This window comes from Sus scrofa, chromosome 8, assembly GCF_000003025.6.
Source record: "Sus scrofa isolate TJ Tabasco breed Duroc chromosome 8, Sscrofa11.1, whole genome shotgun sequence".
Taxonomy (NCBI): Eukaryota; Metazoa; Chordata; class Mammalia; order Artiodactyla; family Suidae; genus Sus; species Sus scrofa.
In genome coordinates, this window is record NC_010450.4 from 19,115,954 (window position 1) to 19,143,492 (window position 27,539).

Sequence of the window (27,539 nt, forward strand, 5' to 3'; positions counted from 1 at the left end):
CACTGTTTACATACAGTAAAATTTCAGGGGTCTACTTCCACGAATTCTGACAAATATATAGTCATGAAACTACTCATACCATCAGATATAAAACATTTCTCTGCCCTAATAGTCCTCTCCCCCAACCCAAGCCTCTGGCATCCGCTGACCTTTTTTCTGTCCTGATACCTTTTGCCTTTTCCTGGATGGCATATAAATAAAACCAAATAATATGTAGCCTTTTGAGGCTGACTTATTTCGTTTAGTATAATGCACTTGAAAGCCGTTACGCTATTGCCTTGTATCAGTAGTTTGTTCCTTCTGATTGCTGAATATGTTAAGTATAGGAGTTTATAACCTAGATGATAGGCATTTGAGTTGTTTGCAGATTTTGGCAATTATGAGTAAAATCACTATGAACATTCATGTACAGGTTTTCGTAATAGACACAATTTTCATTTCTCTTGAGTAAATAGCTAAGAGTTGGATAGCTAGTTGGTAAAGTAAGCATATGTTTTCTAAAGTTTCTGTACTATTTCACATTCCTATCAACAACATCAGAGAGTTCTACTTGCTTTGAGACCTTTGCTTTGACATCTGGCAAAGTCCATATACATATTAACTTTTTTCCTAGGTATGTAGTGGCATCTCATTGTGGTTTTAACTTGCATTTTCCTAATGACTGACTTTGAGCATCTTTTCCTATATCATGTAAACCTTCACATATATCTTAAGAGCTGTCTTACAATAAATAGAAAATAATTACTTTCCTAAGTACTGAATTAATGCAGGAAACAGGACTAGGGTAAAATAGGCCACAAAGATTTTTAAACTTCTGTTATATATTCATAAGGCTATTAAGATGCTCTCTCAGATGATATACAAGAAAATATTTTAAAATACGTAAAGTATTATTATAAATTTAAGAGACTATAATTGCTACTGTTAGACATTTCTACAGATATAAAAACTGTACTGGGACCTCTAGCTCTCCCAGATGGGAGATAAATAAAACATCCTATCTGATCTGCCCTACCAACAGTGTCTGTGTCTATAATTTTGGAGTTGTCCTGAAATAAGCCAGTTTTTAGTGCTGGAGATGAAGTCCAGTTTTCAAGCACAAATGTCACTTTTCTTTTCACAGCCAACATAAGCAATGAGTTCAGCATTTCAACAACAGCAAGGGATGGATTTATGATTTTAAAATGAGAAGCTGGCCAACTTCTGACTTCATTCTTCCTCCAACAACTGACATCTCACGTCTCAACAAGTCTTCAGATTTCCAAAACTACAAAAAAGAAACCTGTCCATTTGTTTTTTAAGAGTCTCTATCTGTAAGAGACAAAGGAATTAAATTTTATTGAACTAATAAGAATCCCTGATATAGAAGTTTCTCAAGGGAAAAAAAAAAAAAAAAAGGAAAATCACCTGTCCAAGATTCCTCAGAAAATCTGAATAGACAGGAAAACAGTGATTAACTGAAAACCACCTAGGCTGGACCCAGATCAAAGTAAATCCTCTAGGACTATACAAAGTATCTATATCCCAAAATGATAAACCAATAGGCAAAAACACCAATATTCTGGGATACTACTTTAGTCAAGAGTATTATTTTACACCTAAAGGGAAAGCTTACCTTTCTTTCTTTCAATAGCTTCTTATAGCCATTTGAGCCAAGTGATAATAAAGTAATAAGGACATCTAAAGAAGGTGAAGCTGAAGCTCTTCCTGAAATAAGGATGATAAGTTACATTCAGTAGGGCGGAAATTATGTAAATTAAGATTTATTATAGTTTCCCATGCACAAATGGATTTTTGTTTGTTACTCTTCTGAAGAGCAGCTGATTTATTTACCTGGATACATCTTGCTGATTTCCTGAATGAAGGAATCATTAAAGCCAGCAATTATAGCGCCACCTACTGGAACCATAAAATTTTTGTCCAAACTCTGAACGAAAGCATCTATTCTACCAACTCGAGCACCCTAGAAGAGAATATGTAGTATCACATATTAGTTTTTAGAAGAGACAACAACTTATATTAATAAACACCATTAAAACAATGCACTGAAGTAAAAAACAGATCAACTATTTTTATTTTCTTCATATTAGTGCCAGTAAAATATCTTTAAGTATTAAATTGAGTTTTCAAATGCTGCTCCTTACATGTGGAAGAGCACTTTTTATTTTTTACAAGCTGCTTTCATACATATTTCACTCTATCTTCACAACAAGCCTGTGAGGAAAGCAGGGTTTCAGTATGAGTTCAGGTGCAAACTATACTGAAACAGAACTTTTCACCTTAAAATTGGTTAAGAGAAAGTGGATCTCATCTGTGATCTTCTGTTTGACAATAATGTCAACAGTGGGTCTCACAACTATGAAGTGGTTTTACACGCCCTCTGTGAGTTCAACAGTGGTCTAATGGACTATAGCCACCCACACTACCAATCAATAAGTTATACATTAAGTGCCTCTCTTTGATGCCTGGGTAACCTACCACCTGCATGACCACTTCGAGCAACAAGCTCTGCTCCTACTACCATTCAGATAACAAAAGAGAGAAGAAAAAAATGTATTTTTAACCTCAACTAATGGACTCTTTTTATATATTCTTGGCAATGTTTTTACATAACTTATGTTTCCTAATGTTAAAATCTCACATGATCTCATTCCAGTGAAAATCTCATATTCTGGTGAAAAATGGAATACTTACTAGACATGTAAAACTAAATTCTAGTCCCATACAACATCATCTATGACCTTCTGCCTAATGTGCTTCGATTTTCTCCTCTTAAAAACCGAGATACTATCTAAATTTCAACTAAGATAGTTTTTTTCCTTTATCAGTAGCCACAGATTTTCAATCTGTATTCACAATCTACATTCCTATTAATATTGTAACCACATTTGACCTTCATCTTCCCACTTTATATCCACATCCATATCTTAGGGAGAAGAGAAGGAGCAGATAGGGAGCCTAATCTAAGAGACCAGATCCAGGCAATAGGTGGAAGCAGCAAAAGCAGAAAAAGGGCACAGACTACTCTGCAGGCTATCACATGATTGTTTAAATCTTAACTATCCCCTGTTATTCTCCTCTGTAATTTCCTCATAAACTATGATCACAGAAAATCTCACCTTATCACAGGAAAACAGAGAGAAGCATATGAGACTAATTGAATAAATAACTGAAAACCATGCAAAGTAGTTGCACATAAAAATAAAGTGCCTTTTTATTAACATTTAAGTGTTGCCCAAGGCTTCCTGAGAGAAATCGAACCTAAATTGGGAGCAGTAGTACTAAGAGAGCGGTCGGCGCTCCAGACTTTGCTAGAAGCCATTCATCACTAACACAGAGAAAACATTCAAACAGTGGCAAACTCTGTGGCAAGAAAACAAAGAGGCTGGACCCAATCCCAGGAATGGTGTCTAGACCTCATTCCCCACATTAAATCTGAGGCTATCAGTGAAAAGGAAAGAAAAACACTAGAAGGCTGGAAGTGCTCAAACAGGAGAGAAAAACAGGAGCACTGATGAGGTAAACAGTTGCCTTTTATCATCAGTTCATTCGTTTTTTCATTTATTCAGAGAACAAATATTTGGGCACCTATCATCTGCCAAACAGTGTTCCAGGTTCTGGGCACAGCCGCAGTGGATAAAACAGATCATTGTTCACATAATAATTATGGCCAGAATTTACTGAGAACTTACTATGGCATCAGGCTCCGTTCTAAGCCCTTTACATTCTTACTTCATTTAACCCTCGCAATAACCATCTGGGCAGATGCCATGATAATAGCTATTTACAGATGAGAAAATTAAGGCAAAATGAAATCAAAGTGATGTGCCCAAGGTCAGAAATGAACTTAATTAATAGCACAGCCAGCATTCAAATTGAGGCTGCTAAAGCGCCTTAATAAAAGTCACCCAGGCAAAAACCTAGGTGATCTGGATGAAGAGCCCATGTTTAAAAAACGAAATATTATTCTTGTGGCATTTCTGTTCTTCCAGCTAATTGGGCCAAACATCTTGGAGTTCGTGAACTCTCATTTCCTCGTGCCTTGCTTCTGATTCATCAGCATACCCTGTTAAGATCAACTTTCAAAACACATCTGAATCCAACCATTTCTTAACACCTTCACACCTACCCCCCTGGCCCAGGGCACCACCGCATTTCGCGTGAACTGCAGCAACAGCCCTCCACTCAGCTTCCTCTAGTTCATTCCCCAGAGCACAGCCAGAATGACGGTTTAAAAAAGGAAATCACATGTCACCCCCCTGCTCCATACCCTCCAATGGTTGAAGATCATACCAACAGTAAAATCTCAAATCCTTTAACGCACGTCAAACCTCTTTACCACCACTGCTGTCCTCATCTGCCCTGGTCCAGCTCTCGCTGCCCTGGCCTCGCTGCCCTTCCTCCCACATTCCAAGCACACCCCAGCCTCAGCGTCTTGGCACTTGGTGTCTTACCCTCTGCCTCAAATCTCTCCAGAGAGCCGTCCATTATTCAGCGTTCTGCTCAAATGTTACCCCTCAGAGAGGACTTCCTGGATCGCTCCATCTGACACTCCCACCCACCCCCCAATAGTACAGCATTTATCAAGACCTGCCATCCTCATTGCCTGCTGCCTGCTTCTGTCCCTTGGGCATAAGGATTTTGCTGCATTTACTACTGCATCCTTTGCCTATCATGTGCCTGTACCCTGCAAATATTTGTTGAATGAACTGACGATTAGGTCTGTGAATAAGCAGTATAACACCTACTCCTCTCAAATTCTCAATAAGCAAAGTTGCTGCTTCCCACACTTCGGGAATTTTACAATCCATTCTAACTCTAAAATAATTAATTCTGTGTATTTTTGTGACTCCACTACAATCCTCTCCATTAGTATGTCCTCACATCCATAATTCCATGAGTCTCCTAAATTAGTTTGGTATACATTAGAAGTACAGGTTCTTTGAAGCTAATTTCCTGGGGGCTACATGTGCATAACAGAATGCTCTATACACTCAGCGTTAAGTCCTTCTAGGGCACTGCCCTTAAAAAAAAAATCTGACACACTTTAGTTACACTCCTTTCTTCACTGATTGCTTGATTATTGCAATACCATCTCCTCAAGAAAGCATGTGCAGTTTCAGTACTTTGTTTTTTAGAGAAAAATAAGGGGCTTTGGAGTCACACTAAAAGATGAGTCATTTTGCAGCTTGGGGTCTTGGACAAGTCACTTAATACTTCTGAGTTTGTTTTTTCATTTGTAGAATGGAACCAGTAAGAAGTATAGCTTAAACCATTAAGACTAGGTTAACAAACTTGAAAAGACAAGCAGGAAGCCTGACGCAAGGTGGGTACCCAGTACATGGTATGTATAACTAACAAGAACTACTAAGACGAATCGAAGCTCATTTTTTTAGAATGTCATGAAACAACTGGCACTGAATAAGACCCCATATTTATTTGGTTTAAAGCACTAGGACACCACCTCTTTTTGTGAGGGCCAAAGTTTATGTACCGCTTTTTTTTTTCTTTTTTAAAAAATGTCAATTCTAAAAGATAACACGGTAACTGCATTAGTACAACAGCTATCTGACAAAAATTCATTCACGCATCTTAGTTTTATTTTCTGGTTAAAATTTTAGTAAAACTAGCTCACAAATGAAGAAAGGTGATGACAAAAAAAATTTTTTTTTGTCTTTTGTCCTTTTAGGGTCGTACCCATGGCATATGGAGGTTCCCAGGCTAGGGGTCCAATCGGAGCTACAGCCGCTGGCGTACGCCAGTGCCACAGCAACTCGGGATCCAAGCCAAGTCTGTGACCTACATCACAGCTCACGGCAATGCCAGATCCTTAACCCACTGAGCAAGGCCAGGGATTGAAGCTGCAACCTCATGGTTCCTAGTTGGATTTGTTTCTGCTGTGCCATGACGGGAACTCCTGATAACAAAAATATTGCATTCATGATGCACAACTCCATGGGCAGCTTTCATATTATACCTCGTGCTCATTTTCCTTTAGTTTTAATTTCTTCAATTATACCACCACATTTCCTACTATTCAGAAATACATCATGAGCACTACTGGGTTAAATACAAAACATTTGAGTAAATTTTAAAGAATCATTAAATTGAACCTGGGAGTTTCCGTCATGGCTCAATGGTTAATGACCCCAACTAGGATCCATGAGAACTCACGTTTGGTCCCTGGCCTTGCTCAGAGGGTTAAGGGTCTGATTTTGCCGTGAGCCGTGGTGTAGGTCACAGATGCAGCTCGGGTCCCAAGCTGCTGTGGCTGTGGTGTAGGCCAGTAGCTTAGCTCTGATTTGACCCCTAGCCTGGGAACCTCCATATGCCGTGTGTATGGTCCTAAAAAGACAGAAAAAAAAAAAGAATCATTAAACTGATCCTTATGAAGACTTTACAGACATGTAGAGAATGTAGAAATACCATCTAACTTTGTATTTAGGTTGAAAATTAAATGTTTTTACTACACTTTAAAAAGTTATACAAAATATATAAAATATAAAAGTTATATAAAAATATACACAATGCCTATAACATGTAAAAAGCAAAACACAAATGTATTAAAAAAGAGAGAAAAAAGTGGATACATAAATCACTAAGGGTAATAAGATTATGAGTGATCTTCTATTCCTTTCTCATTTTTCTAAGCTTTTAGAAATGCTGACATATTTGAGTTTTAAAAGAATTGAAGTCGCTAAAAATTGAAGAGCAGGAAAAAAGGGGGGGAAGAGGAGGAGGAATAAAAAGGAATCACAGAAATGCTTTTCAAGATTTCCAGCATAATTATAAAATCTTCCTGTGCTACCATTCAAATTAGATATAATCTAGTTTAAAACTGTGATAAAGCCTTAAAAAGTTGAGGAATAACAGGAAAAGATACCAAGGGAACAGTAAATGCTGTTCCTCCAAAGGTTTTAAGAAACCCTGGCATACCATGCATACAACCACTCCCTCTCTGGACTTTTGTCATGTAAGCTAATTTAGCTCCTTGTCGGTTAGGCCAATTTGGGTTTCTGTTACTTGCAGTCAATTACATCCTAACTGGTATGACCTTTGAGTAAAAAAATTAAGCAAATCAGCCAACACTATCATATGAACCACATTTGTGTTAGAAACAAAACCAGTACACTCAAAATAACAAAAATTGAAAAGATTTATGAGAGAGCATCTACAGGGCTGAGGAGCACTCACCATGTGGGAGAAAGTGACAGGTCATCTGTGAGTCACTCTTGCCCACGTAACACAAATCACATGCATCCAAACTGAATCTGTGTCTAACATCATTATGCACACAGATCATAAAACTCATACCATACCTGGATAACATCTATCTACATCCTAGTACAGTATGAATAATTAATCACTGTAAGGAAACATAATACTTCTTTTATTCGTTTTATTCGTTCAATTTTTTTCAGTAACCAGTTATTGAGTGTCAACTATATCCCAGGTACTGTCCTAAGTACTGAGGACATAACAGTGAACAAAACAAAGTCCTTTCTCTACAGAACCTTAATTCTAACCACTGTCTATAACTATAAACAAATAAACATTACATCAAAAGGCGGTAAGTGCTATGAGGAGAAAGAGCAAGAAGAGGCCATCAATTTCAAGAAGCACCATTATTTTACATACCATCCAGTGAGAATAAACATTGCCAATGAACATTATAAGACACCACTGATTACAAGACATCCCAATTTCAAAAATGCTATAATGTAGGAAATGTCCACCTTAAAATCAGTGAATATGGCAAAGCAAGACAAGAGAGATAGAAAATGCTGGCAAGGAAGAAAATGTATTTGAGGTAGGGTGTCTGTGCGCCCTAAAGAAAGTAAGGTAAGAAGCCACACAACTCTATAGAAGATCGACCCAACAAGAGGGACGTGGGGGGCATCTGGGCAGCACAAGAAAGGAAAAGAAAGGAGGCAAATATGTCAGAGGGCAAGAAAGAGGGGGCACAGCAGGAAACGAAGTCAGACAAACTGCAGATGCCTAAATACACAAAGCCTTGCCATGGCTGTGACTCCTACTCTGAGTGGGATGGCAAGCCCAGACATACGTTTTTTTAAATGTTATTGGAGTATAGTTGACTTACAATGTTGTTTTAGTTTCAGGTGTAACAGCAAAGTGAATCAATTACATCTATCTATCTAATAAATAAAACCTATTATATATATATATATATATATATATATATATATATATATATATAAAAGAACCTCTGTTACAAACTATTGAGAAGATGTCCTCATGCTCTATGTCGGTTCTTGTTAATTACCTATTTTACACAGTAGTGTGTATAGGCTGTTCCCATCCGCCCAATTCCTCCCTCCCCACCACAGTTTGCTCTATGGTAGCCCTAAGAACGGTTTTGAAATCTATGAGTTTGTTTGTTTTACAAATAAGTTCTTTCATAATTTTTTATTGGATTCCACATATAAGTGATATCATATAATAAAAAGAATCTAAAACAGACGACTAGGGAAGTTCTCTGATGGCCTGCGGGTTAAGAATTGGGCACTGTTACTGGATTGATCCCTGGCCCCAGAACTTCCGCAAGCTGTGGGTGCAGCCTAAGGATAAAATAAAACAGATGGCTGGAATCTAGGTGATGCTTATAAAAATAAAATAAAAATAAAATCATAAAGTTTTTGAAGATCTGTCAGCTCCATAGTTATATGTTAGAATGTTTATAAATGAAGTCATTTCCAGTCTAGAATATAAAAGAATATAAATAGAATATAAAGTGATTCCTTAGTAAAGTGATGCATTAAATACTAAACATAGAATGAATAATCAATACGGTTTTTAAAGTACTATAAGCCAGTATATTAGAAACATGAAAATAACTGGTAATGAAACATTCGCAGAAAGAAATACTGAAGTATTTCTATGTTGGTTCTGACCAAAGCTATAGTCCAATGACCACCACACTAGTGAAGAATCATGACTTTTACTAAGTGACCACTGGATGCAAATTTCTAATGCACCATGAAGTAGAAGATGCTAGATTAACTGTTTTTATTGCATTAGGTTATAAGAAAAATAAAACAATAACTCCAAACATGTTACTATCCATCTTTTTTCCTAGACATTTTTTTTTTTTTTGTCTTTTTGCCTTTTCTAGGGCCGCTCCTGCAGCATATGGAGGTTCCCAGGCTAGGGATCTAATTGGAGCTATAGCTGCCGGCCCACGCCAGAGCCACAGCAACTCAGGATCCAAGCTGCGTCTGCGACCTACACCTACACTGCCCACGCCAGATCCTTAACCCAATGAGCAAGGCCAGGGATTGAACCCACAACCTCATGGTTCCCAGTCGGATTCGTTAACCACTGAGCCATGACGGGAACTCCTTTGACATCTTTTTGAACTCACTTACCTGCTGAATGAGATGCATACACTTTGAAGACTGCACTCCATAAGCATTGTTGACTATATGTGGAATGCCGTAATTAGCACAAATCACAGCCAGCTCTTCTAATCTATAAACATAAATATTCAATAGAAAGACATATTCATACTGTGCTTTGATAAATTACAAAGTGCAATTTTAATAGTTAGTCTAGGAAAAAAATGACAAAGTGAAATTTCTACAGCTGTATTTTAGCATATAATTTGGCACCTTAGAAATACATGGCAGGCACTGAAGGATAAACCTTAAAAAGCTTAAAGTAGGAGTTCCCATTGTGGCTCAGTGATAACGAACCTGACTAGTATCCATGAGGATGCAGGTATGATCCTTGGTCTCATTCAGTGGGTTAAGGATCTGGCATTGCCGTGAGCTGTGGTATAGGTTGCAGACGGGGCTCAGATCCTGCATTGCTGTGGCTGTGGTGTAGGCCGGCAGCTGCAGCTCGGATTCGACCCTTAGCCCGGGAGTTTCCATGTGCTGCGGGGTGCAGCCCTAAAAAGGACCAAAAAAAAAAAAAAAAAAAAGAGTTTAAATTAATGTTACCAGTAAATAAGAAAACACGTATTTATAAAAATCTATATAGAGGGTAGCTTTTAAAATATTTAAAATTTCCTATATAAAAAGCAAGAAGCAGATTATTTGTAAAGACCTCTTACAAGATGCTATGCTCATTTTTAAATAATTTTGGTTGCTTATCATACTAAAGCTAATATCTGCAAAATCATTAACATATCTTGAAATCTTAAGAAATCTCACATTCAGCATCTCATAAAGTAAAAAATACATTTTCACAGACTTTAATATATTAAAAAATACAGAACATTAAAGCATTTCAGTACCAAAATAACATTTTCCAACAACTTGGATACTAAAGATTCTTTTAAATAGCTGCTGGTTTTAAGCTCACTCTTACTCTTCCATTTGACACTCCCCATATTAGGATAATCTGAGAGTCTAACTTTATGCAAAGTAAAGCAATAAATTTCAATCAAAGTGTAATAAATGATGTTCCTTTGCAAAATCAAATACTACTTCTCACTGAGGTCACTGCTAACAGAAATGTCTTCACAGTATGAAGCTAAAACTAAATTCCATGGTTTGATAAAATTAAACTTTTTAAAAATGTTCCCTCTACAATACAAAAAAATTGGAAGCAAAGCATTTTGAACAAATACAAGTTCTTTCCCACAGGAATGTATTTCAATACATAGTTTTATTATCTATTTATGCATAATATGTATTATTTTTATAGCAGATGTGTATTGTTTTTAAACTGCAAATACGGATAACATTATTCTATTCGTCTGTCAGAAGTCTTCAATCTACCTCCTTAAAGTTTTATGAATTAAACTCATTTTATCATTCATTTTCATAAACCTCACAAATCAAGGCAGAAAACTAACCAGATATTATTTTTAACAAAACAGACCTTCTGGGAAACACATACGTATTTTCTCCATAAAAGGCACTTTCATATGTTTGTGTTACAATGAAAGTATTCCTTAATTGAGAGTAAGGCAACATAATAATATACAGTACTATTTAGAAACAAAAATCACTTGTAAGTAGTTTTAAACATTCTGAATTGATAAAATTTGCTACAATTTACAAGATGTATAAAGGTTTTCAATGAAAATCAAAGAGAAGCAGAAAAAATGTTTTCTATGTGAATCAAATTGTATACGAACCTAGAAGCCAACTTAACGTGTTCATCAATTTGAAGATAGTCTCTTTTTTTTTTAACATTTTCTTTGACTGATTTTGCCCCATAATACTGTTTAATTAACTTATAGAGACTATATATATATATATATATATGCCTATTCAACTTAAGACTACAAAGGAATTACATTTAATGTAAGGAAATCAAAAAACGTATTTTTAAATTGAATAAAATCAGAAGTTCAACCCTACTAACCGAGCATCACCATTTTCCCAAAGTGCACTCTAATAAAAAATACTCATTATACAACACCACTAAAAAGTAGTATATGAGAATTTTATTGACTGGAAAAAAAACTTTTTAATTTTTCCCAAAGGAGATAACATATATAAAATGTACTTAGCACTGTAACAGGCATCTTGTAAACATTCCAAAAAAGTTAGTCAAAAAGATACAGATGGCCAACAGGCACGTGAAAAGATGTTCAACATCACTATAATTATTAGAGAAATGGAAATTAAAACTACAGTGAAGTATCACCTCACACTGGTCATTATGGCCATCACTAAAAAAATCTACAAATAATAAACACTGGAGGTGTGGAGAAAAGGGAACATTCCTACACTATTGGTGGGAATGTAAATTGGTACATCCATGATAGAAAACAGTATGGAAGTTCCTTAAAAAACTAAAAATAGAGCTGCCATAAGATCCAGCAATCCCACTCCTGGGCATATATCTGCAGAAAATCATAACTCTAAAAGATACATGCACCCAAATGTTCACAGCAGCATTAGTCACAAGACTTGGATGTAACCTAAATGCCCACCCACAGATGAATGGATAAAGATGATACTGTATATGGAAATGACTGGCCAATGGGGACCTGATATATAGCACAGGGAACTCTGCCCAATGTTCTGTGATGATCTATATGGGAAGAGAACCTGAAAAAGAATGGATGTGTGTACATGTATAACTGAATCACTTTGTTGTACAGCAGAAATTATCACTACCTTGTAAAACAATCACACCACAATAAACTTTAAAAATTAAAAAAAAAAAACAGTATGGTGTCATACTTTATGGAATACTACTCAGTCATAAAAAAGCATGAAATAACGCCATTCACAGCAATATGGATGGGCCTATAGATGATCATGTTAAGTAAGACAGACAAAGGCAGTATCATATGATATCACTTATACGTGGCATCTAAAATTTGATACAAATGAACTTAATTTACAAAACAGAAACAGACTCACAGACATAGAAAACAAATTTATGGTTAACAAAATGGAAATGGGAGGAATAAATTAGGAGTTTGGGATTAGCAGATACAAACCACTATATATAAAATGGATAGCTAATAGATTAATTAATGAGTAAATCAACTATAATTCAATTTTTTAAAAAAGTCAAAATGAAACAAAAGCAAAAATATCCTCAAGGATAAATAATTTAACTAATACAAATAACCATATGCTGTTTTGGAAATGTGGTTTATTTACATTACATTAAAATTGTTCTAGGTAGTAAAACCATCAGTGAAGAAAGAATAAAGATATTTATTTAACATTTCAATACAAAGTTAAAATTTGATAAGTAATGAATAAACAACTAAAGCATATGAAACATAATCTGAAAGCAGAATTCAGGCTCATAAATGAAGGTAAATTTTTAAGAGCATGGTTTTAAAATTGTCTCTTAAAATCTGCCTATAAGATAATATAAGCTAAGATGCATTCATTACTGCCAAATTATGTCACTCTATGAATTAAAACAAGTATAACTTCATGCTCCAAAAACAGTCCAAAGTAAATCTAGTTTTTGCAAATTACTAGCACTTCTGTTCAAAATGTCAAAACAAAACATATAGTTGCTGTCAAAACTAAAAATATATATTACTATACTTAAGCCTATTATATTTTCATAATAAAAATTTGTGTTATCCTGGGAGTTGCTGCTGTGGTGCAGTAGGTTAAGAATCCAACTACAACAGGTCAGGCTGCTGCAGAGGTACAGTGGGTTAAAGGAGCCGGTGTGGCCAAAGCTGCCACACAGGTTGCAGCTGCAGCTCAGGCAATCCCTGGCCCAGGAACTTCCATATGCCACAGGTATGGCCATAAAAAACAAAAGAAAAAAAAATTGTGGCCATTCTTTAGAAAAGCACACATTTGCCTTTTCAAAAAAATTTTCTTAAATATTTGCATTTTTCTCAAAATGCAAAGAAGACTGTAAATAACCCTAAAATTTTCTACTTAAAATCTGTTGAGGAGTTCCCTGGTAGCTCAACAGGTTAAGGATCTGGTGTTGTCACTGCTTCACTGCTATGGCTCAGGTCACTGCTGTGGCATGGGCACAATCCCTGGCCTGAGAACCACATGCTGCATGTGTGGCCAAAAAAAATAAATAAAATAAAATAAAATCTGTTAATACCGCTAGTTCCTAAATAGGAAAACTAACTGTAAGATCTAAGAAGTAAAAATGGCAATGAAAACAAGTATGGACATCCAACATTTAGCTTAGAAATTTCTATTAAATAATGAGGAAAAAGATAATAGATGTCCAGACACAGAAAAAAGAACAAGAAAACAGAGATGTGCTGCGTTCCCTTGAGTAATAAAATGATCTCCACTAGTCGCTTTTTCCTTCTTCTACATCAAATTTTTAATTTTCCCAAGCCATTATGCTATTTCTTCAACAGTCCACTCATGTAGCATTCACTGCCAAATGTTACTTAGGCATCTTAGAGAATTAGCTTAAGTGCACTTTATTTAAAAGACTGGTGACCACTTAAGGACAATATTCACAAATTATTTACCTATCAGGCACCCTTGGAGCAAAACAGGATGTAGTGGAATGAACACACAGAACATAATCAGGCCCAAGTTCCTGGACTTTAGCCTCCACTGCTTTCAGGTCTGTGCGCAGCTCGTCACCTTCTAAAATGTTCTCTATCACCACCGGCTCGAAACCTAGCCAAGCCAACCAGAAACCAAAAGGTTAGTATAAACCAAAATAAGGGGAGGTCCTGGACTCTAGGAAGCAGTGCTATGCTACACCAGAACTCTTAAATATTTATTTTGGTCAATGAGCCTTTTCCTAATAATAAAGACCTGGCGTAATACCAGCAGGAGTTAAAGGTAGGTCAAAATAATGTGGAGGACACCTAGACCACAATGAGGACTACAAATCTATTTAACATTGTGATATAACAAGAAAGACTAAGCCTGGGAAGGAAAGCAAATGTTAAATAGATGCCCATAAACGTAACAGCACAGTCACTGATGACACAAAGGATCCCTTGGCCCAGTTCAATTTCAGTCCACAGAAAAGCAAATCTACTCATACTCTGGCAACATTTAAGTTTTACTTTAAAGTTCACTTTATTTCAGAATTGAACAAAAACAATAATTTAAGTACTGAAATAAATCACAATGATCAACTTAATGTGTTATCCCTAAAGAAAAACAGAATGAATTTTAGTAGACCCATCTCATAGCTTACAAGAGCCTTCTATAATTTAAATACAAAAATCGGATTGCACATAAAGTTATTATATAGTCACATCTTCAGTCTTCCCAAATACCAGATCTAGCAGCAAGCTAGATTCATGGATTTAAGAGCTATAAAGGATTTAGAAACCATTTAGCTCAACTCACTCATTTCAAAGATAAGGGAGTCAACGTTTAGAAAGATTAAGTGGCTTCCCCAAGGTCACAGAGCAAGTTAAAGCAAAGTTGAGAACAAGTGGTTTTCTTTTCTGTTTTAGAATCCAGATCAAGTTGTTTGCATTCTATCTATAGAAATAGCAAACATCAGTCACTATAAAATCAACAATTCAAATATGTTGGTCCACAGAGGTCTAGGTTACCTATCTATACAGCTATTAAAATAAACAAAATTTTACTTAAATGAGTATCTTCCTAAGGACAGCTAATTATTTCTCAATTTCTCTAGACCCAATCCTATTTTTGCTTTCAAACATAACATCTTTTGGAAAAAGTTTCCAGTTTTTCAATATGACAATTTTTCCCTGAGTTTGATTATCAGATCTTTGGTTAATAGCTTGCAAAATGGAGTTCCCGTTGTGGCACAGCAGAAATGAAATCCAACTAGTAAGTTGAGGGTTTGATTCCTGGCCTCACTCAGTGGATTAAGTATCTGGTGTTGCTATGAGCTGTGGTGTTGGTCGCAGCCCGGATTCCACATTGCTGTGGCTGTGGTGGAGGCCGGCAGCTGCAGCTCTGATTTGACCCCTAGCCTGGGAACCTCCATATGCCACAGGTGTGGCCCTAAAAAGTAAAAAAAAAAAAAAAAAAAAAGTTTGCAAATGAACAGACTTGAAACTTTATGCCACTTAAAATAAATCTTTTAAAAGTCTATCCTTTTCTGCTAAATGCCTTTTTATGAATCCCTTTACATGACTTTCTTTAGGATTATTTATGCAAAAAGTTTAATTAGAACACAATACCATTCATTTGATACAACAGTCTGAGGCCACTCAAAAAGAACTTTAAATTCTCAACTTCAATTTGAGGATTTAGGAAAGTCAAATACTAAAGTATCAATTTAAAATTTTTGTCTCATTTATACTCAATGATGCCTGTATCCTTATACTTTGATTCCTGGTAATTACTTATGTGTATTCCTTTCATAAATATACAACAAACATTCCTAAAGCACCTTTCATACTCCATGGATTATTGTTGGGCATTTTATATGTCATTTCATTTAATCCTCAAACAAGCTTCTGAATATCTACATTTTAAAGAATAGGGACATATGATCCAGAGCTTCTGCTTTTGAATGTATATTTAAAGAATTCAAAGCAAGGACTCAAACAGGTATCTATATACCCATGTTCATAGCAGAATTATTCTTAATAGCCCAAAGGTAGAAGCAACCCAACTGAATGAAAGCATAAACAAAGAGTGGGAGATATACAGAATAACAGGAGTCTCAAAAAAGAAAAGAAATTCTGCCACATGCTGTAACATGGCTGAACCCTAAAGACATTATGCTAAGTCAAGCGAGCCAGTCACAAAAGGACAAATACTCTACAATTCCACCTCTCTGAAGGACCTACAGTAGTCATATTCACAGAAACAGAAAGCAGAACGGTGACTGCTAGGGACTAGAGGGAGTGGGGAGGGGAGAGTCATTGTTTAACAGGTACAGTTTCAAACCAAGAGGATGAAAAATTTCTGGAGAGAGATTTGGTATTAATGGTTCACAACAAGATGAATGTACTTCATGTCAAAGAACTCTACATTTAAAAATGGTTAAAAAGATAAATTTTGGAGTTCCCTGGTAGCTCAGTGTGTGAAGGATCTGGCATTGTCACTGCTGTGGCTCAGGTCACTGCTGTAGTGTAGGTTTGACCCTGGCCCTAGAACTTCCAAAAAGTAAAAAGGTAAATTTTGTTATGTGTATTTTATGACAATAAAAAGAAGGAATAGGAACAGGTTTAATTTCTTTTCATTTACCTATCTCAATATATCAAGTTTGAATTTTGTATGATATTAAAAACACATATGCTACTTCTCTTTTTTTTACCTGCAGTGATCATGGATTTAAAGCAGGACTTCTGGTCTATTCGTGGCCATATAATATACTTTGCCTTTGGTCTCTTGTGTCGTAATGTTAAGAAACACAGGGTTAGACTCATACCAGTTGCCATAGGAACTACAAAGCAGTTGGTCACTGTATGGACACCTACAAATAAGAAAAAAACAGAAATTATTTTTTCCACTGAAAAATCATCTTTCTTAAAGAAATGATATCTTTCTATTAAATAATAAGAGTTGTAGACTTAGAGCTTCTTCTTCTGTACTTGCACTTAGGAAGCTCACTGTTAAATTCATCCTCCAGGTTTATAACTCTGAATTTCTATCTTATTTTTAAAGTTTTGTGCATGCGTGCGTGTGTGTGTGTGTGTGTGTGTGTGTGTGTGTGTGTGTGTGTGTGTCTTTTCAAAAGCCATTTATACCCCTTTGGAAATAAGCTTTAATAAGAAAAACTAGGCAAAGGTTTGTGTGGCTGGTCAGCCAAAAGTATTATGATTAACACAGTACATACCAGCCAACTTTATGATGTCCAGCACCAAAGAATTGGTAATTTTGTTCAAAAGGCTAGAACCTGCGGCTTTTGGTTGCACAGCAGAAATATCACCCGATCGTCCAATTCCATGAATGAACCTAAGCAAAAAATGGGCCAACAACTGGACAAAAATATTCAGTGTTCTTAGTAATCCACTCTATAAGTATACAAATACAATAACCAAACACTATACTTGACTATTAATCATGTGAAAACATCCTAGTTCAATTGAAACTAATTCCTCAGTTACGCTGTGGTAGCCAGTCTCCAAACATGGCCACCATCAATTCCTTTTCTCTCTGTGCCCACAGGCCACTGCCGCACCGAGAGATGGAGTCTGATTCCTCTCCACTTGAATCTTGGCTTCCTGCTTGGCCAGGAAGAATGCAGCAGAAATGACGGTTTGGAACTTTTGAGCTAGGTTATAAGAAGCCTTAAAGCTTCTACCTATCCTCTTGAAGAGTTTGCTTGGTGAAGGGGGAGGCAGGGCTCTCTTCAAATCCAGCTGCATGCTGGCAGAAGCCCAAGCCAAGCCACTCGGAGAGGCCATCAGAGCTTCCAGCCATCGAAGTGATTCAACTCGGACAAATTTCCCAGTTAAACTTTCAGATGACTAAACTCTCAGCCAACACCTGGGTGTACTGCATGAGAGACCTGAAACGATGGTCACCTGCTGAGTCCCCGCAACCCACAGATTTGTGAGAGATAACTCTAAATGACTGTTTTAAGCAGCTAAATTTTGAGGAGGCTTGGTATACAGCAATAGAAAATGGGAATATACACAACATTAAATTCTCTTTTTCTTGCCATTTCCCTAACCAGAGCAGTGAGCTAAGTTCTAAATGGGATGAGCTGATGTTTCAAATATTGCCTTAATTTCAAAGTAACGACATTCTACTTGAAAATTAATGTGCAAATCCACTCATTTTAAATTTGATCATGTTATACACTATTTAAAGATACCTCCGCATACACTTCAAAATCAAAAATGTCATTTATAGCTGAATAGATCAGAAATTCTACACACTGGAATTATCAGAGAACATGAAGTGTCACATTTCATTACTACTGCAACCTCACGTACAAAGCATTTTTTACATATGCTTATCGGCTCATTTTTTACCATGAATTCTTCAACCAAGTGACGTATTCATTATCATTTGTTTTGACTGCAGTGGTTTGGGTTGAAATAAAATTCAACTATCCTTAAGAGAATTTCATCATGATTTAACACCACGGAAGACAGGAGTTTTAAAAGGAGTTTACCAGTATTTCACAGAAAGGTTGGAGAACAGAGAAATGATCCTATTTGGAACCACCACCAACTAAACAGTTATCAGAATTGATGAAAAGCTTTCTGAAATAATTCCAAAGACAAAAGTACTAGTAATCTAAAATTAAATATACCCTTCCTACACCTCTAGCAACAGAGCAAGAGATGTTTCTAAAATTGGATGCAGTTTAGATGCAGATAGACAACACTTTAAAGTTCTATTCATTTACCATTCTCTAAAAAAACCTTACAGTATTAGGAAGGAATCATGGAAAACTCTAAACAACCTTAACATATTTTAAACCCTTAAAACCAAATAGGTTTATTAGGTTAACATTATAAACAGGATGTACAGCCAGTAGAAACACTCTTAACAAAACATTTAGCCAATACTGTTAACCACCTAAAATCTGACAGCATAACCACCACATACTAGAACTTTTACCCTATTGCCTTGAAAAGCATCTACTCATATAAAATTGTTTCCATCTAGTTTGAATAAGAAGTAGGTTGTATCTAGTTTGAATAAGAAGTAGGTTACAAATGGACATGTTATAATTTAATACGATTAACAATATCATCAGTTTTTAACAAAAAAAAAGGGAAAAAGGAAATGTTTTGTACTCAAAAAACATACCTGTAATGTCGCCGAGCAACTAATGCAGAGGCTACTCTTCCTTCCCTTTCTCCCACACCGCAGTTGCCCAGGAAATTGTTGCTATCCATGATTGCAAGTTCATGTAGAAAGAGTTCAAGTGTACTTTCATCCCAACCATCCTCTGGACACTTGCCCTAGGGGAAAAAAAAATGCTTATCACTTAATTTTTAAGAAATCATCATTCCCTAGAACCCTACTTCAACGAATTTTAAAACTTGTTCATGTATATTTTGCCATGCTCCTTGCTTTCTAAACTCCAAGCATAAATTCAGCACTATGAAAAAATCTGGAATAAGCAAAACCTTTGTCTTACTCTGTTTAATTACCTACAGATCGCTGTGTGAAGAGATGACAAATGCATACAATGAAACTTACTCAGGTTTAAGGTTTCAGGAAAAGTAACTGAAAACCAATAAACTTTACCTCCAACTAGGATTCTTCAAACCAGGGTGTTAGAACTAGAGTTGTCAAACTTTAGCGACATTAAAATTCACGACACTAGCAAGAACGACGCCTGTGAAGTTGCACGACAACACCTGACTCACGTTAGTGTACCGTGGTTTACAAACGCTATGTGTTTACTGAGTCCTTTGGAGCAGTGACACGTGGAAGATGCGAACTTTGCCCCATCCGCAAAGAGAAAAGCAAACGATATGGGCCTTCCCCTCCTTTCCGCTTCCCAAAATTAGGTGGGGTGGGGAGGCTCGAAATCCCTACCCGCCCCGCCCCCGCCCCAACATCCTAACACTCTGGGTTGTGCCCGCATTGATGAAGCTGAGAAGGAGCCGAGCCAGCAAGCCAGCAAAGGTCATGCCACACTGCGACAGACTCGGGACAGGGCTCAAACAGCAAATACAAGGCAGTGAGGTAGGACTAACAGGGGCACGGGGCGGAGCCGGAGCCTGGGGGGCGCGGCGGCTGCGGAGGGACCCGACAGCTCGGTACCTTCTCCAGAAGCAGCCGTATGAGGTGCTCATGCGAGCGACGGGCCTCACAGCCCTGCCGCACGTAGGCCGGCGACACCAGCCGCTCGCCCGCCGCGAAGCTTTCACGGTTCATGCCCGCGGTGGCGACCCTGTCCGAAGAACAACTGACACGCTCCGGAACCGGGAGGTGACTCGCCGCCTAGACGGTACGGGAAGACCTTGGGACAAATATCTTCGGCTCGTTCTCGTACATGCGTAAACCGCTCAAATGGTCCGCCAGAGCCGAGAGCATTTGAGCATGCGCAAAGGTGTCGGGGCTTTATCCGGCCCAACACAAATTAGCCCCGCCTCCTTGCATCTGATTGGTCCAATTAAACCCTATTGTGCCTGAGACCGGCTGGAAGGGGACGTTGCACCTGTGTGGAAGAGCCTTGGAGAGTCTGGGGCAAGTGCGTGAGCTTCTCTTGAAGAAAAAATTTCCTAAGTTACTCTGTTTTACTCCGTTCCTGTCTTGCTGAATGGTGAGATCTGTGAGTCGGTGCTTCAGCCTTACTCAGACCCTATTCCTCAGACTCCAGAACCTTTCATCCTTACCTTCATCCATGTCAGCATTTACAGTTGCCTGGCAACCCCATTTGAAATACCTGTACCTCACTTCTTTTCTCCATTGCACTGCAGCATTTGTGACCATAGCACATCACACACCACCTCATATAACAGGCAGACACACACACACACACCCCTATGAATGTAAACTCTAAAAGTTAAGGCCTTGGTTTTTGTTGCTGTACTCCCCAGACACCTAGAAAAGTGCCCAGTATATAGTAGGGGCTTAAAAATATTTATATTGAGTTAATGAATTACTTTGACTGCTCAACAACCCGGCACTAGTTGCCTGAGATACAGAAATGAAAAGGCAGGATTCCTGTCTTCGATTTCCTTGCAATCTTCACCTTAGACGAGCCTGCAGTAATTCCTAACATCACTCTTATCCAAAAAGAGAGCTAGAGCCCACTTGCACTGGTTCGTAATTGCTTGCAAGAGCTGATTAAGTGTTCAGTAATTTTGTGAGCTGGCTTTTATTTATTTATTTATTTATTTATTGTCTTTTTGATATTTCTTGGGCCGCTCCCGCGGCATATGGAGGTTCCCAGGCTAGGGGTCGAATCGGAGCTGGCCTACACCAGAGCCACAGCAACGCGGGATCCGAGCCGCATCTGCAACCTACACCACAGCTCACGGCAACGCCAGATCGTTAACCCACTGAGCCAGGGCAGGGACCGAACCCGCAACCTCATGGTTCCTAGTCGGATTCGTTAACCACTGCGCCACGACGGGAACTCCATGAGCTGACTTTTTTTTTTTTTTTTTTTTTTTTTTGTCTTTTGTCTTTTTGTCTTTTGTTATTGTTGTTGTTGCTATTTGTTGGGCCGCTCCCGCGGCATATGGAGGTTCCCAGGCTAGGGGTTGAATCGGAGCTGTAGCCACCGGCCTACACCAGAGCCACAGCAACGCAGGATCCGAGCCGCGTCTGCAACCTACACCACAGCTCACGGCAACGCCGATCGTTAACCCACTGAGCAAGGGGCAGGGACCGAACCCGCAACCTCATGGTTCCTAGTCGGATTCGTTAACCACTGCGCCACGACGGGAACTCCATGAGCTGGCTTTTAAATACAGCTGCTCTTTGAAAAAAATTCTGTAAGTTTACAATTGTCAATTATATGAAAAGCACAGGTAAATACTCAAACTCATGATTTCCTAATTATGTCACTACGTTTTCGTATTATCTCTGCTCTTGAGATTATTTACAGCTATCGTATCTATAAGGTGGAAATAAGATATAATGGTGTCCTACTGCACATCTCTTTCCAATTCCCTTTTTGGTGGGATCGTGCTGATAGTTTTAAACTGGCCATGGTGGGCGTATTTACACCATGGAATCAGCAAACTCTTACAAGCAGGCCCTTACCTCCCCACCCCTTACACCCCTAGGACTCATTTGTTTAACATGTACCTACTCCCCACTGTTCCTACTGCACTTATCAGCCATGTTACCTGTCAAATTGCATTTCAGTCATTAATAATTCTGTCTTCCTCACCTGGACTGTGAGCTCCTGGTTGACAAGGGCTCTATTTGACATCTGTGTTCAAAGCACAGCATTGCACACCATTGACCAGGTGTTCTATGTGCTGCTTCCCCTCGCCCACAGCCTCCAATCAGAGCACACCTGAACGCGTCCTCTTTTTCACCATAAAGCTTTTCCACTCCCTGCCTGCCTTTGAGTTTGCCAAATGCATGTGACTAACTCTCTTGCACTAGCAAGCTCTGAATAGATAGTCTGTTTGAATGGTCTTCATTCATTTACAGCTTTCCTGGAGACTCCAGTAAGACACAGTCTGCATTATCACCATGGATGCCAGCCTTCAACCATTTGAGGTGTTCACAGAGGCCCTGGTGCCTTGCTGATTGTTGCTGTAGAGTCTGTGCCAACATGGTAAGTCAGTGCTGAGTCTGAGCTCCTCTATCTTTGCATTGAGTTCCTCGAATATTTATTCTAAATTTGGTACCCAGGTTTTATTATTGGTTCCCATATGTTTGACATCCTTGGTGGAATCAGACCATTCATTTCCATGAGTTTGTGTTCCCTTTTGTGCTTCTGTCTTGCATCGTGCTGTTGGAAAGTGTTGTCATAAGAGAATCGTAGAGTAGAACACAGGCAAACACTGTCGTTTGAGCCAGCCTCATAGACTAATGAGTTTGCAGTTCTTACCAGACTGGCACCCATTTGGACAAACTTTGTTCTGAGTCACCAGTAAAGCTGGATGAGCTTCTCCTTTCATCTTTATTTTTTTGTCCTGAGAGTTTGACTTTGACCTAGAGGGAATTCTCTAATTTTCCACCTGCCAAGGGGCACAGATTGTTGGGCCTGTGTTCAGAGGGGTCTTGAAACATGAAGAGAACAAATATCACTTTCAACCAACCATTGTCAGCTTCCCTGAATTTGTCTAAGCCTAAAACCTCTCCTCCACCAGGAAAAATGTCTGCTTCTTATGTGTATTCTCATTACAAACCTAATTCTGGTGCCTAGTTCTTTAAATGGCGTAACCTCAGCAGTGAAGATTTGGGTCTTTAGTGGTCACTCCAAGGAACATTTGACTTGAATTCATTTTTTAATTTGATAGGCACCTTAGAAAAGAAGTGTTCTGAGGGTATTGTAATCAATAGAGTGGCCCATGAACTTACTAGAAGGCAGAATCTTGAGCCTCTCCCCAGGCTTATTAAATCAGAACTTCCGTTTTAACAAGCTTCCCTGTGATTCACATGCACGTTAAATTTGGGGAAATGCTGTTCCAAAGGTGCTTGTATTGTCTCAAAAAAGAGAATAAAACTACCAATTGATACTAGGTTTTCACAAATCTAGAATTTATTTTATAATCTCTAGGGTAACCAATAAAGAAATAGTTTTAAAAAAGTGTGATTTTCAATCTAACACAGGGAAAAAGTGAAATAATAACAACAACAAAAAATCAGTTCAAAATAAGGCAAGAAAGAGTGAAAAACAGAACAGCCAGGACAACATGGAAACCATATTAAATATAAGTGAGGTTAGGAGTCCCTGTCATGGCTCAGTGGTTAACAAATCTGACTAGCATCCATGAGGACGCAGGTTCGATCCCTGGCCTTGCTCAGTGGGTTAATGATCTGGTGTTGCCGTGAGCTGTGGTGTAGGTCGAAGATGTGGCTTGGATCCTGCATTGCTATGGCTATGGTGTAGGCCAGCAGATACAGCTCTGATTCGACCCCTGGCCTGGGAACCTCCATATGCTGCAGGTGCGGCCCTAAAAAACAACAACAAAAAAAGAAAACAAACAACAACAAAAAAAAACAGCAACAACAAAAAAATATGTGAGGTTAATATTCCCTTTCAAAGGTAATAATTATCAGACTAGATTTTTAAAACAATTATATGCTTTGTGAGGAGAACACATCTAAAACCAAAGGTTATATAAAGACTGAAAATTGAAAGGAAAAGACTGGAAAGAGATATAACATACAAATACTAATGAAAAGAAAGCTGCCGTAGATTTTTAATATTGGGTAAAGTAGACTTTAAGGCAAACGGCATTCTAAACATATAGGAACATACTTCATATTGATAAAAATATTCAATTCGTCAGGAAAATAATTCTAAATTTGTGTATACCTAATAACATAATTTAAAAATACATAAGTCAAAACTGATCAAAGGAAGAATAGATAAATCTGTAGTTATTCTGGGATGTTACAAAACACCTTTTAGGAACTGATAGAACAAAAATTAGTAAAGATAAACCCCATGTTTAATAAACTTGACCTAATGGACATGCATAGAGTCTCTATATCCAGTAACTGCAGGACCACCCATTCTTTTCAAGGTCACATGGAACATTTACCAGAATTGACTATATCCTGGGTCATAAAATAAGTCACAACAAATTTCAAAGCAGTAAAACCAAGCAGAGCACATCCTCTGATACAATGCAACTAAGCTAAGAATCAATAACAAAAACAAGGCTATTGGGAAATTAAGCAATATCTAAGTAATCCATATCACAGAAGATGGTATAATAGAAATTAGGAAGTATTTTGAATCGAATGATAATAAAAATACCACATATCAAGATTTATGGGAAGCAGGGCAAACATACTTAGGGAGAAACATGAGTTTAAAAGCAAAAGGGAGAATTCCCATTGTGGTGCAGCAGAAATGAATCTGACTAGGAACCATGAGGTTGCAGGTTCGATCCCTGGCCTCGCTTAGTGGGTTAAGGATCCTTCCCTTCCGTGAGCTCTGGTGTAGGTCACAGACGCGGCTTGGATCCCGAGTTACTGTGACTTTTGCATAGGCCAGCAGCTGTAGCTCTGATTAGACCCCTAGCCTGGGAACCTCCATATGCTGCCAGTGTGGCCCTAAAAAAAAGAGAGAGAGAGAGAGAGAATGAAAGAAAAAGGGGACCAGGAATGGAAGGGGAAAGGCTAAACTTTCCTCAGCTAAGATTTTATCCTAAGAATTAGTAAAAGAAAAGAGAATATACCTGAAGATAATAGAAGAAATAATAAAGATAAGACTAGAAGTTAGGGAAATAGAAAGCAAAGAGGAGTTCCTGTTGTGGCACAGTGGAAACGAATCCGACTAGTATCCATGAGGATGAGGGTTCGATCCCTGGCTTCGTTCAGTGGTTCGGGGATCAGGCATTGCCATGAGTTGTGGTGTAGGTTGAAGATGCAGCTTGGTTCTGGCGTTGCTGTGGCTGTGGTGTAGGCCGGCAGCTGTAGCTCCAATTTGATCCCTAGCCTGGGAACTTCCATACACTGCAGGTGCAGCCCTTAAAAAACAAAAACAAAAACCCGAAAAACAAAAACAAAAAAGAAAGGAGCAAAAAGAAAGAAAACAAAGAGGATTGGCAAAAGCAATAGTGGTTTCTGTGAAGAAAAAAAAAAACTAAGGGTGAGATGAGAAGGAAGTTTTGGTCCAGGCCAGGGAACCTGCAGGAAGGAAGTGTGCGAGGAGATAGGTGTGCAGCAAGTGGCCAGGCAGGGAGAGGAGGGGCCAGATTATCATCGGGGATTTTGCAGTGCAATGCTGTACTCCCTGGAGGAAACCCCATTCTCTCCATCTCCCTGTGAGCTACTTAGTAAAATAGCCTTTTTTTGTTAACCCACCATGGGGTTGGATCTACTTGGGAAATGCCTTGAACGACTAACTCCTATTATCAGCATGCGTGCAGAGCGAAATAAAGGCAGCTCAAAAGCACCTGGTCCCTTCTGATTTACACTAATAAGAGCTCACGCTGAGGTCCTGTGCCAGGTGCTGCTCTGAGGACTCAGCCTGCAGTAACTCATCCAGTCCTCCCAGCAACTCTGTGAGGCAGGTATTTTTATCCTCACCCCATTTTACCACGGAAGAGGCTAAGGCTGGAGAAGCCAGGTGAGGTGGCACCGTTGGTCAAGGGAAATAGCCAGGATTCGGACTGGGTTGTCTGGTTCTGGCGACTGTGCTGGTAATCACCCTGTCACACACACACACACACATACACACACACACACCACTCTCAGAGCCAAGAGGTATGCATGGTGCAGGTTTTGGCAAGGTACATATGCAGCCTCAAAGTTCTGTCCACCGGGGAGTGGATGGACTAATAAGAACATTGCCAGAAGCAGAGAGAGGATCTGTTGCCAAAAGCTCATGACATCTTAAAGCCCATCGTATCTTATAGGCAGAAGAGACACCGCCTTATTGGTCTCAGGATTCCTTAATGCTAAACTCCCATAGCCTCTGAACACCCAGAAGGCATCACAGACTTCTGCAATCCACCACAGCTTATCTGGCAACACTTTTGTCATCCTTCACCCAAACCCTATCTCTCTGTCTTCCCCTTTCCCTCTAGTCATCAACCTTAGACAACTGCACATACAATCCAGACTCATTACCTTGACCTATAAAGCCCTGCAAGTTTTAACCCCCGCTGACGTCAAGTCCTATCCTTCCCCAGTAGCCTCTGGGCTCCCACCCCACGGACTTCCTGAAACACACCAAATGTTTCCTTTCTCACCTCAGGACCTTACACACATGCTGTGCCTGCTGCCTTAAGTGGTCTTCCCTTAGTGTGCATAGCTAGCTCCGACTTTTCCTTCCATGTAAATGTCACCTCCTCTGAGAAGCCTTCCTTATCTAAGTAGCAACCTAGTTTGAAGTAAATGCTCTATAGATTCACTTAAAATTCTTTTATGAGCTGATTACTTTGGTAATGTCTGGAATGGAAGCTCCCAGAAGACAGGAAGTGTGACTCTTCACCTGCTCTTCCTAGCACTTAGCACGGTGACTGCCACGTGGTAAGAATTCACAGACATTTTTGAATGAGTGCGTGATAAGAATGGCTCCCAAAGATTGCTTATCATGTGGTGGTTGCTGAATGAACCCAGATATGGAGAGAGGGGAGAGAGCAGGGACCGTAGATAAACAGATGACACCTTATGTGATGAGGACGTTTCAAGTCAAAGAGAGATTTTCCCAAGGCAGAAGCAAATAGACAATGACCTCATCACTTTGTCATTCCACTCACACGTGTGTGAAAATGTTTAGGGTGGGCGACATGACAAGTCTCACAAAGTGTGGAGAGATCTGGCTGTTGTCAACCTCCTTAACGGGACCTCTTAAGCAATTTGAAGCAAAAGCCACGCCAGTGGCTTCAAAGAGCAGTTGGAAGGAGGAAGTGAGAGCGTCGTAGAATAGGAACTAGAATGCTCAGAAAAGTCTTCTGTGATTGGAAAAAGAAAAAAAAAATGGAGTAATTGCATTTTGCTAAGACTCAGAATTCCGAGAGCCTGGTCTCATCTTCAGCTTCTCTATTTCAGATGAAGGGAGATGAAATACAAGTACATGTGGATGTAGCAGAAGGTAATTTAAGACCTTCCCTGGGAAGAGTGCAGCAGTTCTCTCTCCGGAGGGAG

General features: G+C 38.7%; 1 protein-coding gene and 1 long non-coding RNA gene across 4 annotated transcripts in view; one reads left to right on the forward strand and one right to left on the reverse strand.

Moving 5' to 3' along the window:
* The window catches only part of SEPSECS (Sep (O-phosphoserine) tRNA:Sec (selenocysteine) tRNA synthase), a 64,459-nt gene that overhangs the window by 18,166 nt on the left and 18,754 nt on the right, over nucleotides 1–27,539 (reverse strand). The window contains exons 1-8 of one of the 3 annotated variants that reach the window (XM_005666559.3): nucleotides 19,542–20,008; nucleotides 19,098–19,252; nucleotides 17,167–17,285; nucleotides 16,645–16,803; nucleotides 13,907–14,060; nucleotides 9,387–9,489; nucleotides 1,834–1,963; nucleotides 1,616–1,707 (exon numbers count right to left, since the gene is read on the reverse strand). In XM_005666559.3, the coding sequence (XP_005666616.1) occupies nucleotides 1,616–1,707; nucleotides 1,834–1,963; nucleotides 9,387–9,489; nucleotides 13,907–14,060; nucleotides 16,645–16,803; nucleotides 17,167–17,285; nucleotides 19,098–19,186 (846 nt within the window). In that variant the 5' untranslated portion in view covers nucleotides 19,187–19,252; nucleotides 19,542–20,008. Of the gene's footprint in view, nucleotides 1–1,615; nucleotides 1,708–1,833; nucleotides 1,964–9,386; nucleotides 9,490–13,906; nucleotides 14,061–16,644; nucleotides 16,804–17,166; nucleotides 17,286–19,097; nucleotides 19,253–19,541; nucleotides 20,009–20,063; nucleotides 20,334–27,539 lie in introns of those variants that run through there. The other 2 variants (XM_003356876.4, XM_013978560.2) reach the window with 2 other exon arrangements.
* The window catches only part of LOC102157952, a 46,384-nt gene continuing 39,286 nt past the window's right edge, over nucleotides 20,442–27,539 (forward strand). The window contains exons 1-2 of the long non-coding RNA XR_001298223.2: nucleotides 20,442–20,565; nucleotides 22,416–22,542. This is a non-coding gene — a long non-coding RNA (uncharacterized LOC102157952). The remainder of the gene's footprint in view (nucleotides 20,566–22,415; nucleotides 22,543–27,539) is intronic.